At 44.2% G+C, this 15,385-nt stretch overlaps 1 protein-coding gene across 1 annotated transcript in view; it reads right to left on the bottom strand.

Moving 5' to 3' along the window:
• GRIK4 (glutamate ionotropic receptor kainate type subunit 4) overlaps positions 1 to 15,385 on the bottom strand; it is a 444,259-nt gene that overhangs the window by 154,936 nt on the left and 273,938 nt on the right. The window contains exon 3 of the mRNA XM_035139827.2: positions 8,961 to 9,125. Coding sequence (XP_034995718.1) covers positions 8,961 to 9,125 — 165 coding nt within the window. The remainder of the gene's footprint in view (positions 1 to 8,960; positions 9,126 to 15,385) is intronic.

Consider the following 15,385-nt stretch of genomic DNA (forward strand, 5'->3'; position numbering starts at 1 on the left):
TCATGGATGCTTTAGTTGAGATTCCTGCATTGTAGGGTGTTGGATGAGGCCGAGATGACCCTTGGGATCCCTTCCAGCTCCACAATTCTATTATTTTATGACTCCTCATCCTCATAGTCCTCCCAGCCTTGCATGATTGTCTCCTCAGATACAAGCTTTTTGGTCACTTGTGATCTCCTCTTCTGGGGTGTTTACTAAACCTCTTTGATATTAATATTTAAGCAACTGCCACCTTTTCTACAGACCCTACTGGGTGCCAAGATCAGCAGAAGGGGTGCTCTTGGTACTTCTACCACCCTCAGAGGTTTCAGGTGGTGATGGCCCAGGAGAGGGCCTTCTCTGCAGCAGCCCCTAAATCAAGAAAGTTCCTCCCCACAGAGGTGTATCTGGCATCTTCACTGTACAGCTTTCAGTGAATGCTACAGAGGCACTCTTTATCTGGTCTTTAACTCATAAGAGATATGTGTCTTCAGGGCTCACCCTATTCCTGTGAAGGTAGCCCGTTTTAACCGTTTTAAATTCTGAATTTTAAATTGTTGTAATTTGCCCTGGGATATGCTGGTGAAGGGCTGGCAACAACTTTGATGATGGTGATGATATGACAAAGAACACGCTAAAGGTTCTGGGTGCCTGGGCACACTGCTCAAGATCGATGGCTCATGAACCATGAAGCGGTTAACAATTCATTTCTCAAATCCCATCCTGCTAAGATCCGAATTCTCTAAAGCAGACAACCAGTGTTTCAAATTAAGCAAAGCAAAACAAAACACAGCTGTCACATGCAGTTAGAAGCTCGTTCAGCCTTCCGCTTGCTAAAGAGAACATTAAATGCCTGTCCACGCCAGTATTACAATATCCAGCTGAATTCCTAGATGGAATCAATAGCCCCGGAGAGATCAAACCTCAGAAAAGGATGCCGTAGAGTCAGAAAAGGTTCAGCAAAGGGCAACCCAAATGATCAAGGGGATGGAGTGATGCAGTCTGAGGACAGGTTTAGAGAAAAGGTGAGTAAGGAGTGACGTGATAGAAATCCATACAATTATGCATGGTGGGGAGAAAGTGGATAGAGAAAAGGATGTTGTTTTCTTCTTCTGGAAACTACAGGAAGGGAGAGTTGCTCTTGTGTTCAGCTCCTGCTTGCATGCTTCCCACAGGGATCTGGTTGGCCACTGTGAGAACAGGTTGCTGGACTAGATGGGCCATTGGCCTGATCCAGCTGGCTCCTCTTTTTATGCTTGCAATGGAGTTTCAATGTTTCTATGATCTCTTTTAGCATTGCAGCCCCTTGTCCCCCTGGAAAAGTTGACTCTGGTGCAGTGGGAGAGAATCAAAAGAGCAGATAGAAAGGGGAAATTCAGAGGTTTTCACTGTGGTCCCATAGACAAACATACTGTGGCAAGGGAACAGAGTGAAAGCAACTTAACTTCTTGGTATCCAGCTAGGTAGAATGATGCCTGCACACTTTATATCTGCGCAAGAAAAAGTTAGAGATTTGATGCTGTGCTATCTTTTAAAAAGAAAGAAAAAAAGAAAGAAAGAAAGCTGAAAATTAAGAGAGAAGGTCTAGATAGGCATCGGGAAGAAATTTGATTTTACTCATCCTTTACAGAGAAATCCATACTTTCTGAAACAATACACGAACCAAAACAGAACCCTCCTTTGAGAGCCTCACTTCGCCAATTTTGCAAAATAGTTTTCAAGCCAAGTAATATACTCAAACATAACATACACTAGGGTAACCAGTGCATAAAAATGCATTAATTAGTTAAAAATAGCATGCAAAGATTCAATGCATTGGGGAAAATTGCTTTGAAAAAATGTGTATATTATGCAAAATTGCATGCAGAAATGTGCCTATTGGGAGAATGATGCTCCCATTCTTGCATGGGGGTGAAATCTGCCACATCCCAACAGCCCTGAAAGAAAACTCAGAATTGTCCCCCTCCCCTGCAGAGATGAGCTGGAATACGGTCAGGTGGGCCAAGGGGCCAATCACGACAGGAATGAAGCTAGACTTTATAAGCAGGTTCCTCCCCAAACTCATCACTTGTATCTTCAAAGTGACCTCTTAACCTGTTTTTGCTGTACAACCTTTACTAGTTGCTTGTTTGGGGGCTGAGTAGGAATTTTTGGGTGAGCTCCTGTTTGGCCTTGGGACTCTTCTTCTTTTGCCTAATCTGTACTGTTGGGAGTGGAGTGGGTTTTGATCTGGGCAGGAAAGGACAAGTTAAGAGCTGGCAGGATGAATACCTCAAGAGTTTTTGGGTACCAGGCACTCTTTGGTCAGGCTGCTTTGCATCAGGGGTCTGTAGGGGTAGCAGTTAGCCTTGGCACGTGCACCGGGGTGATAGCCAAACTGGTGGGTGAACCTGCATTTGCCAGGTTCACATAACCAAGGTTTTTGTAGCAAGGAAGAAGAATTCCTTTCAACCCTTTGCTGTGGGGGCCACAGGTGAGGCCTGTAAATATGCCCAGGAGTGGGAAGGAAGGGACCTTGCCTTAGGAAACTTCTCCGCCCACAGTAATCATATTTAATTGGTTTGAAGATCCTCTAGATTTCTCTACCACAGATCATGTTTCCCAAGTCTTCTTAATGAATTTTCATGGCAACTCAAAATGGTGTGGAAATGAACTTAAACCTGGAAAAATGAGAAACAGAGAGAAATGGAAATAGCATTGCCCATGACTAGGTCTGGGCTATCCCTGGGAGGTCTGCTCTGCTGCAGACCTGCCCCCAATATGCTTAAACACACTATTCTCCAAACCACTGCATTTTCACAGATAGCATACAGAGCCCAGAAGGATGTGATGGGCTCCTCTAGCTGTATCTTTATGGTCCAGGAGGACTAAATATGTTGGTATGAGATTATTCCTGTGGAATTCTACCCGGTCCCCATTTCCCCTGTTTTTTAAACAGGTTTTGCAGTAAGATGAGGAGGAGCCCCTCCTCATTCCGCACCATGCTCAATTAGAGATGACAGCTTCTCTTGCTGACTCATATCATCTTCCCCTGCCCTCTGCTGCTCTTCACACGCAGACTAAATGCCTTTTGAGGCCAGTCCAGAGATCACAATTCATCGCACCATGGTAACATCTTTGAGCAGAAACTTGCTCTAACCTCCCTTCCTGCTCTAATACGTCCCGCTAAACCTAGACAGAAGACCAGCTTAAACCCTCTGAAATATTGTCTTCCCTGTTTTAAATTAAAGCCCAAAATCCTCCCATTCATTTGTCCAGGTGCAAAGCCTCCATGTAGGTCCTTATAATGAATGGAGAGAAATTTACAGAAGTGTCACAATGCAAAAGACTGCAGGAGATGGACGAGTGAAGGGGAGGGGAGCAGGGGGAGCTCCTTTCTAGACCTTCTGAGTAAGCCGGCTTACAATTACATAGGCCACATTGCCTTCTATAAAGAGATTTAGGAAGTCAAAGAAACAAGGAAGGCAGGTTTTACCTGTAATTGCAACGAGTGCCCCTCTCAATAACCTTTTCCTTTTCATTTTTCCCACTACTGGATCATTCCAATACACAGCAATTTGCGGTGCTTTTTCTTACAAGAATCAGTCAACATTGTTGCCTTTTGTTTGGTACAGAGACACCATGTCAAGCCACACTTGAACCCGATTAAGAAGTCACTGCATTTGTTCTGGTTTAGAAAGAGATTCAAACCCTGAAAAACCCCTCTTTAAATATAAAAATTATCTCTCCCCACCCCCCTCAAAACCAGCTTTTTGAGCAGGAAAATAAAAGATGAAGAACCAGTTCGGTATTGTATATTTATAGCCTAGTCAATTATAACTCAAAATTGGAAATTTGCAAGGTTCCAATCAGCTTTTAGATTTAATTTTGCGTTATATATATATAACATTGGCCAATTAGCTGGTCAAATAATATTTCAGCATTGCAAGCAATAATTTATTAGAACTTTAATAAATGAAGAGAAAGATTTATTCCAATTACAAATAACTCGGGAGCCTTCTAGAAGATTCCAAATCCCTGTCTCTTGGAGAAGCTTTATAGAGCAGTCATACCCTTCAACATTTCTCTGATGAAAATAGGGTTATTTAATAATAAATAATAATAATAATAATAATAATAATAATAATAATAATAATAATACCCCACCCATCTAACTGGGTTGCCCCAGCCACTCTGGGCAGCTTCCAACATATCTAAAAACATAAAAAATATTAAACATGAAAAAACCCTTCCCTATACAGGGTTGCATGGTTACTTATCTCCTTGGCTCGGGGGTTACGTAACTCCATACCTTCCAACTTTTCTCTAAAGAAAAATAGGGACTTTCTAAGGGAAAGCAGGACATTCTGTGATCAAATCAGAAACCAGGACAGCTTCTGTAAATCTGGGACTGTCCCTGGAAAATAGAGACACTTGGAGGGTTTGGAACAGTGTGTGAAACTACAGAAAAGTCTTTCTGCCCCCCCTCCCTCCCCTGGAGTCAATGGTAGTTCTGAACAGCAGGGCAATTGTGACCCGTTTGTGTTGACTTCATGTTTCTTCCTCTTCCTGTTCAGAGATGTCTAAAGCTATACATGCTATTTAAAAGATGAGAAGTCACGTCATCTGGCTTAATTGGCGAAGGAGGGCAGAGTGCTGCAGACAATGGTGCCTGGTCCTCCATGAGCAGCGTGTGGGTGCATCTGTGTCAATTGCAAGGCTAGAGTGCAATGGGCCTTCCCTTTTACTACTGATATCAGGAGACACCAAGATGCAACAGAAAAATGCCGCTTGATTGATCTTGACATCAGAGAACAGCTGGAAATTTCTGACCGTATTGTAGGGTTGGGAAAGTTTCAGCCAAGGGCAGCCCAAATAATCAAGGGGACGGAGTGACTTTCCTGTGAGGAAAGGTCACAGAATCTGCAACTTTTTAGTTTAGAGAAACAGATGCAGCATCATAGATGTGTATAAGAAAAAATAAGCACGGCAGGGAGAGAGTAAAGAGAGAAAAGTTTTTCTACCTCTCTAATAAGACCAGAACTCATGGACTTTCAATGAAGCTGAATGTTGGGAGATTCAGGACTGATACAAGAATGTACTTTTTCATGCAGCGCATAGTTAAACTATGGAACTCTCTCCCAACAGAGGCAGTAATGGCTACCAATTTGGATGGGTTTAAAAGAGGGTTGGGCAAATTCTCGTGGGAGAAGGCTATCAATGGCTACTAGCCATGATGGTTATGCGCTGCCTCCATGGTCAGAGACAGTAATGCTCTTGAATGCAAGTTGCTGGAAACTGCAGGAAGGGAGTGTGCCCTTGTGTCTAGGTCAGGCATCCCCAAACTTCGGCCCTCCAGATGTTTTGGACTACAATTCCCATCATCCCCGACCACTGGTCCTGTTAGCTAGGGATCATGGGAGTTGTAGGCCAAAACATCTGGAGGGCTGCAGTCTGGGGATTCCTGGTCTAGGTAATGCTTGCCGGTTTCCCACAGGCATCTGCCTGACCACTGTGAGGACAAATGGGCCATTGGCTTGATCCAGCAAATTCTTCTTACGTTGTTAAGCCCACAATCGAATAACAGGCAGTAAATCAAAACAGGCCAAACCCTACACCAAAGGATAAATGGACATAAATCTGACATCAGGAATCACAAGACAGAGAGGCCAGTAGGAGAACACTTCAATCTCCCAGGACATTCTACAGGATCTCAAAGCAGCTGTCTTATTACAAAAGAATTTCAGAAATAGACTTGAAAGAGAAGTTGCTGAATTACGACTTACTGAAAATTATCGAGAGACCTGGTCTGCATAGAAATATTGGATTCTTGTCTCAATACACATCTGCATACTATCCCTTGCTTTTTCCTGTAGGACTAATTGCAGTTGTTAACTGTCGTCAACAGGTTTACCATACCCATTGAGTCAATCACCCATCTCCTGTTTCAGTGTCTCTGAAGAAGTGTGCATGCACATGAAAGCTCATACCTAGAACAAACTTAGTTGGACTCTAAGGTGCTACTGGACCTTTATATTTATTTTTTATTTTATTAATATGTAGTAATTAGCTGATTTGGAGCTCAACCCTCTACTCTAGCTTCTCATAGAGCAGTTCAGAGGAGTTTGAGATACTATCATAATGGTGAGATAAATTCGCACAGTAGGGAAATCTGTGAGATGGAATGGGGCAAAGGGGGTGGGGAGAGAGGATTTTACTGGTTAAGAATTACATCACAATCATTTTATTGTAGAGCAGATGATGTAATGTTTCTTTTCTTCCTTGTCTCCCCCCCCCCTTTCTTTTTCGCTGATGGATCCCTTTCTATATTCATGTATTGTCTTTGAAGATTTAATAAAGGCAAAAAGAGGAGAGGAGGAAAGAAATGGAATAAGCAAAAAAGACAGGAAGAGATGGGGAAAAGGATGAATGTGTATCTCATAGGACCCTCTTTAAAATGCTAATAGTATAGAATACATAATATCATCATTCTAGATGCATGTAATTGTGGAGAGATGAGATTTAGCCAGCTAACAGCGGTACTTAGGAGTAATTCAAAATGCCCGAAACCTGACAATGGTATTAAAGAGATGTTTGAAAGCCTCGCAGCCATAGGTTAAAGTATCTAAATGGCTTCTATTAATATTGTATGCCATAACAAGCAATTGCACAGAGCCAAAGGTGAAAAGGCAGGCAAAACCTGAGCACTAGCAAATCCTTAAATTTATGGAGCCTGTTTCTTAGATGACCTAAAAGCTGGAAGGGGGGGGGAGGCAAGTAGAGGGCGGTCTGGGAATCTTGCTTATATCCAATCCCTCATCTTTGGAGTTCTCTTCTGCTTGGTGAGTGGAAATATTAACACTGCCTCTCCAAAGTCTGGGATGTCACTAAAGGATGTCACTAAAGTACGAAAGGAGCTTTCAGGCATCAGGGACAGACAGGGCAGTCTACCGTAAAAAAAGCTTCTGTTTCCAAACCACTGAATGCCAACTTTGCAGGACTTGACTTCTTGCCTGCAGTTCCCCATGCCGAATGTTACGGTAAGAACTGGTTGAAGTTTTGAATATGAGCTGATTTCAGCATGAGTTGATTCCAAAAGGGGAATTTGGGTCCCGTAAACCATGGCTTTCCACACTCTGTACAATGAACTCTGATGGCAACCTCAATATGTTCTAGTATCCAGGAGCTTAGACAGCTTTCAAAAGGAACCTCTGGACATAGGGTTACTATTTATAGGGTGAGCTAAGAGACAGGTGGGGAACTTTTTGCAAATACCTTTATCAGCTGCCCAATCATCCTATTTGGGCATTTTTTTGGGGGGTGGGACAGGTTGCAAAAAGGGAGTGAGTGAAAGTGTTTGGCTAATCATAATATGGGCAGGAAGCATTGCCCTCCCTGTCTGTTTCCCTTGGCCTAATGACAGTTCATTATGCATTCAGATCCTGCAAGCTTTTTGGCACTGTAGCATCCACACAGTTGGGTAGTCCCTGACTGGCTGGGATCTCTTGGAGAAGGAGAAAGAAGGGCAGGAACTGGAGAGGGAAATGTCAAAGCAGCAGATAAGAGGGGATGCGACAGCTGTCAATAGCCAGCGCAAAAGATACTGTTTGAAGGGGGAGCAATTTGGTCTGCACAAAAGCTCCCCATGTGCCCTTCAAAAAAAGTTGGTGGGCACCTACATTCACTTAATTGCCATAGCTAATAGCTGGTGCTAGAGCCCACTTCTGTGGATTTTTGTCATCCTTGCTTTCTGGATTCACAGCAGGCAGTATTTTATACATATTTCACACCTGACAATGCTAAAAGCTAACTTTAAATAAAGCTGTGCTTTACATGTGCTAAAATCAGATAAATCTCTGTAAACGTGATGAGTCTTTGTGTGGGGATACCAAGAAGAGAATCCTCAGGATTATAAAGCATGAGACGCAAGAGGTATTGCAAACATTCGGTGCCTTTATAATGTGGTGCAAAGTGGTGTTTACAGCGTGTTAATTGATAAATGCAAGCTAATGTATTTTAATACCCTAACCAATGTTCCTGCTCTGGAAGTGCCCCGTGCAGCAAGCCAGGAGCATGATGGAAATTTTACGGTCTTTACTCATGTGTGCTTCATAAATTGAGAGAGGGGCTCAACATCAGGAGCAGAGCCATCCTGCTAGGCCATTATCAAACCCCATTACACACTTTAGGTAATTATCACAGGCCAATGTCTTGAGGGCACTGTCACAGCTAAAGAGACATGCAGTGTTACTAATGTGAGTCCTGATCTTCTTGGAGCCTATACAATCAAGCACAAGGCTTACTATTTGTGAGTAATCCCGTTGGTTCCAATTAGATTGCTTTTGGCAATAAGGATGCAGAGGAACGTCTCTTTCTGAATGTAATGCATAGGAGGGACCATGAACCATAGAACTGTAGAGTTGGAAGGGACCCTGGGGGTCATCTAGTCCAACCCCAATGTTCAATGTCTCATGGGAACAAGACAAGAAAAAAAATTGAGCCGCATTCACACCACACATTCAAAGCACTGTGATACCACTCCAAACAGTCATGGTTTCCCTGCAAAGTATTCCAGCAGCTGTAGTTTAAGGGGCTGAGAGTTGTCAGGAGTCTCCTCACAGAGCTACAATTCACAGAGTGCTTAGCAATCTCTCGCCAAGTAAAACTCTTTTTCCTAGTTCTTTATCGAAGCAGGAACTGAGAGCCAAGGTGGTGGAGTGTTTAAATCTGCCATGAAGCTCCCTGGATGACCCTGGACCGGTCGATACCTTTTAGACTAACCTACCTCGCAGGGTTGTCATGAGAATAAATAGGAAAGAGTGGGGGAGAAAGAACCATGAGTTTGCAAAACAGAAAACCACAGAAACAGCAGTAAGACATCTGCACAAAGGTAGGACCTCTAGTTCAGAAGCTGGCCCTTCCAGTTATTACTACTATTCTTGTTATTACTTCGTAGAAATTGAGCACTGCTCACAAAACCCAGGTCCCAGAGACATACATACTGGTCTCGGCTGTTTCATATTCGCTGTCTCTCAGCAGCTCAAAAATGTCCACCTCCAGTTTGGCTTTCCCCGCCCGCTCTGGAGCTTGATTTATCCGATTCCTGGCCAGGGTGATAGAGAGCCGTTCTCCTCTGCTGCACTCCATCGGGTCGTCCAATATGGCGGCTGCAAAACAAACAAACAAACCATAACAGATGGAAGGTGAGTGGGAAAGGGCACAAAAATGGAGGCTACAAGTAAGTGGATCAGTAACCACACATTTCAAGATGGCAAGGAGGGTTGTTTTTCTTCTTGTTCTGTGGCCTAAATAAGAAGTCTGCTTTCAAGGCAGGGCCTAAATAAATCTAATCTGCCCACTCAAATTGTTGCATTGCAGCAGATGAGAAAATGCTGCGTTTAGCTTGCTTGTAGAAAGTTTTTTGTTTTGTTTTGCTTTTTTTAAAAAACAGAAGGCGTTTAACATCAATCTCAATAATCAACGATGTGCCAGGAAGAAGTCTGCAGTACTGTTTGTCAAGTCTTGTTAATAAAATATGTTGCTCTTAACTATTCAATTTTAGCTAGTGAAGGGGGTCACGAAGAGCCTTTTTGATTCATGAATTATTCTTTTATGCGTGTGCCCTCAAGTCCTCACTTCCTCTGGCACTGATAAGGACTAAGATGCCCTATGGTGGAATGGGACAAGCAAAGGGGTCTGTCACTACACCGTCTGAGGTTTCTGGGGGCACAGCAGCTGAAAAGTGCCTAGGGAAAGTGGGGGTGAGGAAGAAGCAGGAAAGGAGGGGGCAGTAGCCTGAGAAGAAAGCAAGGGGCTAGGAATGAAGCCTTGGACAAGAAGGCTCAGAGGAATGTGAGCAAAATGGAGACCCTTGATCATCTTGGTTGCCCTCCTCTGAACACATTCCAGCTTGTCAACATCCTTCTTAAACTATGGTGCCCAGAATTGCACACTGTATTCCTAGTGTGGTCTGACCAAGGCAGAATAGAGTCGTACTATTACTTCCCTTGATCTGGACACTATACTTCTGTTGAGGCATCCTAGAACAGCATTAGCTTTTGCTTGCTTCTGTATCACACTGTTGACTCATGTTAAACTTGTGGAAGGAAGAATTATTTGGATAAGGGACTACAGTGGTACAGGAACCAGCGCCGTCTTAAGTGCCCCTGTCGCCATGGTGCGCCGGATCTCTCCGGCGCCCTTCCGCCCCGTTTCCCAGTGCAGTGGGTGGGTGGGCGCAGCGTTGCTGCGCGGCGGGCAGGCACAGCGCGATCTCTCCGGTGCCGTACCGCCCCGTTTCCCAATGCGGTGGGCAGGTGGGCGCCGCGCACAGCTGCGCAGCGGACCGGCGGACCGGCCGGCCAGCGGGCGGGCGCAGCTCGCGGCGCCCTCCTGGCGGGCCGGCGCCATGGTGCCCTGCGCCACCGGGGGTCTACGACGAGCCGGCCCTGACAGGAACACAGGAAGCTGCTTTATTCAGTCATACCAATGATTCCATCTAGCTTCAACTGGCAATGGGACTCCAAGATTTCAGAGAGGAGAGATGACAGGAGATGCTGGGAACTGAACCTGGGACCTATTGAATGAAAAGCAGGTGTACTACCCATAGGGCTACAATCAGCCACTAGCCATAGCAATAAGATAAAATATACTGAAGATAGAGGTAAAAGCTTAGTTATATGAAATACATTCTGGAGGTTTACATCAATCAATAATAGATCTTATTTTAATTGTCCCTACTAAAAAAAATGCAGTTTTTGCTGTCACCTGATTAGCTTGATCTGCTAGAACAGGCATCCCCAAACTGCGGCCCTCCAGATGTTTTGGTCTACAGCTCCCATGATCCCTAGCTAATAGGACCAGTGGTCGGGGAAGATGGGAATTGTAGTCCAAAACATCTGGAGGGCCGAAGTTTGGGGGTGCCTGTGCTAGAAGGACAAAGTAGCAATGGTTGAGCAACCCGGTATGGATAGTAATAGAGGGGTAATAACCTCACTCCTCAAATCTTTATAAAGAGTGCAAGCTAGAAGCACATGAACCACTGACTCAATACTGCCATCTTCACATGGACATTACCATTTTTCCGGCAGAATTTTTTGAAATCGACTCTCAAGTACAGCTGAAGGCAGGATATTTAATCTTGTGCAAGTGAAAGCGTGTCTGTATTTTGGAATAGTTAAATTTTGCAAAGAGAGTGCCAACGTGTCAAAAAGACTAGATGGAAAATCATTCCATGGACAAAATTTCTTCATCACGGCCAAATTATTCTTTAGTTCAAGATCATATAGAGTCTGTCTAATTAAATTATTTGCTTTACTGAAGTCCAGTGTTAATAACTGTTGTGGTGATAAACCAGAAAAGTAAAACTTTTGGTTGACAGTTTTAGTCCAAGTGCTCTCATGGTAATCTTGCGATACTAAGGGTAGTAGACCGGTGGGGTTTAAATTTAGCCGAAGCCAATAATTAAATGCCCTACACCAAATCTGTAATTCAACAGAGGGGAGATTAGCCTCCAAGCGCAATGAAGCATTTGGAACACAGGATGGAACAGAAAAAAAATTGCCTTAGGAACTTAAGACTGAACAGCTTCTGTAGATCCAAGGTGAGCACTTGTCCAAATCTGAGCCGGTAGGTTCTAGGGGTTTAGCTTTCACACTTCAAGTGCTGATGGGATATGACTGGCACCTTTCGTATGGAAAAATCGTGTCAGAATTTTGGCACTTTGAGACTATTTTTCCTTTGCATATTTTTGATGTGCTCCACATGACCCTGTTGACTGAAAAATAAGGCCGAGTTATTTAAAGACTTTAACTTGTATGGGCCCTATAGTTTTTTTGAAAACACCATGACTTTAGTCTGAAACTGACCACTTGCCCCTCTTGCCTCTACCTCTGGATCCCTCCAAAGTTTGCAAAGAGGGCTTGGGCTCCTCCTTTGGGACTATCTGTCCCATTGCTCAGCAGTGTGCAGGACTCTCCTTGATTGGGGTGTCAGAGGGGGACAAGAGCCACCAGGACTGGGGCTATCCTGCTTCTGGGTAGCAAGAACAACCTCTGACTCCTCTCAGCCCGAGTCTGCATTCACACTGTGACTCTCAGCCTCTAACCCTCTCCTGAAAGGCCCTCTTTCTCCTGACCAACCCCTTGATTGCTCAGACCTCTTGCTTCTAGCACCTCCTAGCTCGTCCCTTCTGCAGACTGCTCTTCAGTGTCCCACCACCAGGATCCGGGATCGTCTTCACACATCGTCTTCTGCGTTCTCCCTGGAGAGCTCTTGGGTGGGCAGCTCCCACCACTCTTCCTCATCCAGCTAGTCCCTGACAGTCCATCTAGTTCAGTATCACCGGCACTGACTGGCAGCAGCTCTCGACGGCTTCAGAGAGGAATACACACACACACACACAGCCCAACCTGGAGATGCCAGGGATTGAACCTTGGGCTATCTGCATGCAAAGCATGCACTCTGTCACTGAGCTATGGTCCTTCCTCATGAATTTGAAACCATCAGTTAGATACAGGAGGCTTTTCACACCCACCCTGCCACACAGAAACACCATTCCCTGCAGAGTGCAGCTTCTGAAGTCTGTGAATATCACAGCCATTACAGGAAAGGACGGTCGCCTGCATCTTGCTCACTCAGCAGGTGCCTTTGCTTTGGGCCCATCTGACTCTGTGAGACAGAACCTGCAAGAAGCTACCCCTTCCCAATTCATTCATTCATTCATTCATTCATTCACTAGTCTCATATACTTAGAAGTGTAGGGAAGAGGTAATGAACTCCTGTCCTCAGACCTGTTCCCACCACTTTAAAAATCTTAGAGAATGAAGAATCATCTGAAAGGACTTTAGGCATTGCTTATTATTATTTAGTACTTATACCCTACCCACCTGGCCGGGCCTCCCCAGCCACTCTGAGCAGCTTCCAACAGTATATTAAAAACACAATAAGACATCAAACATTAAAAACTTCCCTAAACTTCCCTAAACAGGGCTGCCTTAAGATGTATTCTAAAAGTCAGATACTTGTTTATTCCCTTGACATCTGGTGGGAGGGTGTTCCACAGGGCGGGAGCCACTACCAAGAAGGCCCTCTGCCTGGTTCCCGGTAACCTCACTTCTCTCCGTGCGGGAAGTGCCAGAAGGCCCTCAGAGCTGGATCCGAGTGTCTGGGCAGAGCAATGTCGGCCCAATATTAAGCCCACATCAGCATGATACATTTAAAGCAGGATCATGCCATATTAGACAGTCATGGGTTTTCCCCAAAGAATCCTGGGAATTGTAGTTTGTTAAGGGTGCAGAGCATTGTTAGGAAACCCCATTCCCCTCCCAGAGCTACAGCTCCCAGATTTTGCTGGGATGCAGGATTGATTGTTAAACCACTCTGTGAATTGTAGCTCTTTGAGGAGGCAGAGGGATTCCCTAACAATGCTCAGCACCCTTAACAAATGACGCTTCCTGGGATCTTGGGAGGGGAGCGAACCTGCTTTAAATGTATAGTTGAAGTTGGAGCCCAAGTGAATGAAGAGAAGGTCCTAGAGTTCTACTCTGGGAGAGCATGGATAAATCAAGCAACCGGCATGCCTGTTTTTATACCAGATTGTAGAGGTTTTTTCAATGCGATGCAAAAATAATCTCAGCATAGTTGTCATGAAGCTTCCACTAAGTGACTTTAAAAAAAAATATTGAATGGTTTGAACTTTTCTGCAGAAACAAACAACCAGAGGAGCAGGGTGTTTTTTTGTCCCTTACAGATTTTGACTGAAAGTATCCTTATAGAACAGAGCAGGAAGGTGGGCAGAGTTAAGTGGTTCATGTAGGTGGGTGGGCCCAGTGGTAGTGCTTTGAATTCTTTTATCATTTTCGCAGGAAAGCCTCCGCTGGCCCCTGGTTACAGCCACCAAGCTCTGCTTAATCGCTGTAGCTTAAAAGGTAAAAAAGAACACCCAACCCTAAAGTGCCAGGACTCCAATGAAGGAATAAACACAATGGGGAAAGAGGAGCTGGTGGTGTAAAATAGCATCCTTTCCCTTGCAAGTACACACATATCTCCCATTAAATTTAACAGGACTGGCATGGACGAATTGAGAGACGGCGAGATAAATTAGACAGATAATACACGCTCTGTTTCCTGAGCCGCTATTCATCCACATCCATTCTTTGAAACCCGGCACCAACATCACAGAACGCTAGCTCCTGGGCCACCGGCGTGCTTGCAAAGCTTTTCAAGGCAGCACAAGAATGCACAGCTATCTACTAATGAGGAAAAAAAAAACCTCAAACCCATTCTAATACATATGCACACAATTCCTGGGCATGCCATGTAATTTTTGAAAAATGCAGAGGAAATTTGCTGTCTCTGCCAGGACTTTTAAAGACTAAATTTCATGCTGCGTGACTTTGCAAAGTGCCCTAGGGAAGGGTTGTTTTGCAGAAGAGAAATTGGGCCGGGGGCAGGCGGCGACAATGCTTAACCCATTTGTTGTAGCCTCTCCCTCCCCAATGGTGTTTTTTAAGCCTGTGCTTGTGTGGGTTAAACTTGGATCTTGTAACATTAAGGGGTGAATCAAAGCAGTACTGCACACTACCCAAATATTTCCCATTACACTGTTCATTTCTCCTAGGTTTTCGTCATTTGCATGTGTAATGTGTATCACCAAATCCTTGCTCCTCCAAGAATGGTTTTTGCCACCCTTTTGCTCTTCCAAAGTAGCATTTAGAGAGTTGCACCTGGTAACACTAATAGGGGTTAAAAGCAACTGAGAAAAGGTGGAGGAGTCTCAGGAAAAGTTTGACTGGCGTTCTTTTTGTGGGTATTTTCTGCAACATGCCACTGATGCAATCATAATAGTGGGCACGCCGCAGGTCTGGTCTTCCTGTTATATACCTGCTGGGATTGGCAAGGCATATGACCCTCACCTGAATCTCACAGCTCTCCTAACGAGTGCTTTGGTCTGCCCACCAGATATCAGGCACTCTACTGTTCAAATTAGGCCCCAGTGTTTTTGTTACAATCCCCTTCTCAACTAAGTAATCAATTTTAATCTAGAATTTAAATTCTCAAAACTTTATTATTTGTTAATTCTAGCAAGTAAACTACTGCTCTCAATTCATTACAAACAGTATTTCTACCTGCAACACACTTGAGCAAACCTGCTCCTCTTCCTTTCACAGGTATTTTGTTGTTATTTGCAATTGTAGTTGCCTCTGATTGGTTACCATTTAACTCTTGGGGGAAATAATTAGCATCACATGTCATGTGCATGGAAGTTGCCGAACCAATTAACCAACAAGAAGGATTACTGTTAATAGCACCAGTTTTCCTATAACTTGGTATTCCTGGATAGTTTTGATGAATTACAAAAGCATTTTAGTTTGCTTTCTGTTGCCACCCTGGAACTTTTATTTGCAATTTTCTTTTGGGTTTGCAA

This window comes from Zootoca vivipara, chromosome 15 (genome assembly GCF_963506605.1).
Source record: "Zootoca vivipara chromosome 15, rZooViv1.1, whole genome shotgun sequence".
Taxonomy (NCBI): domain Eukaryota; kingdom Metazoa; phylum Chordata; class Lepidosauria; order Squamata; family Lacertidae; genus Zootoca; species Zootoca vivipara.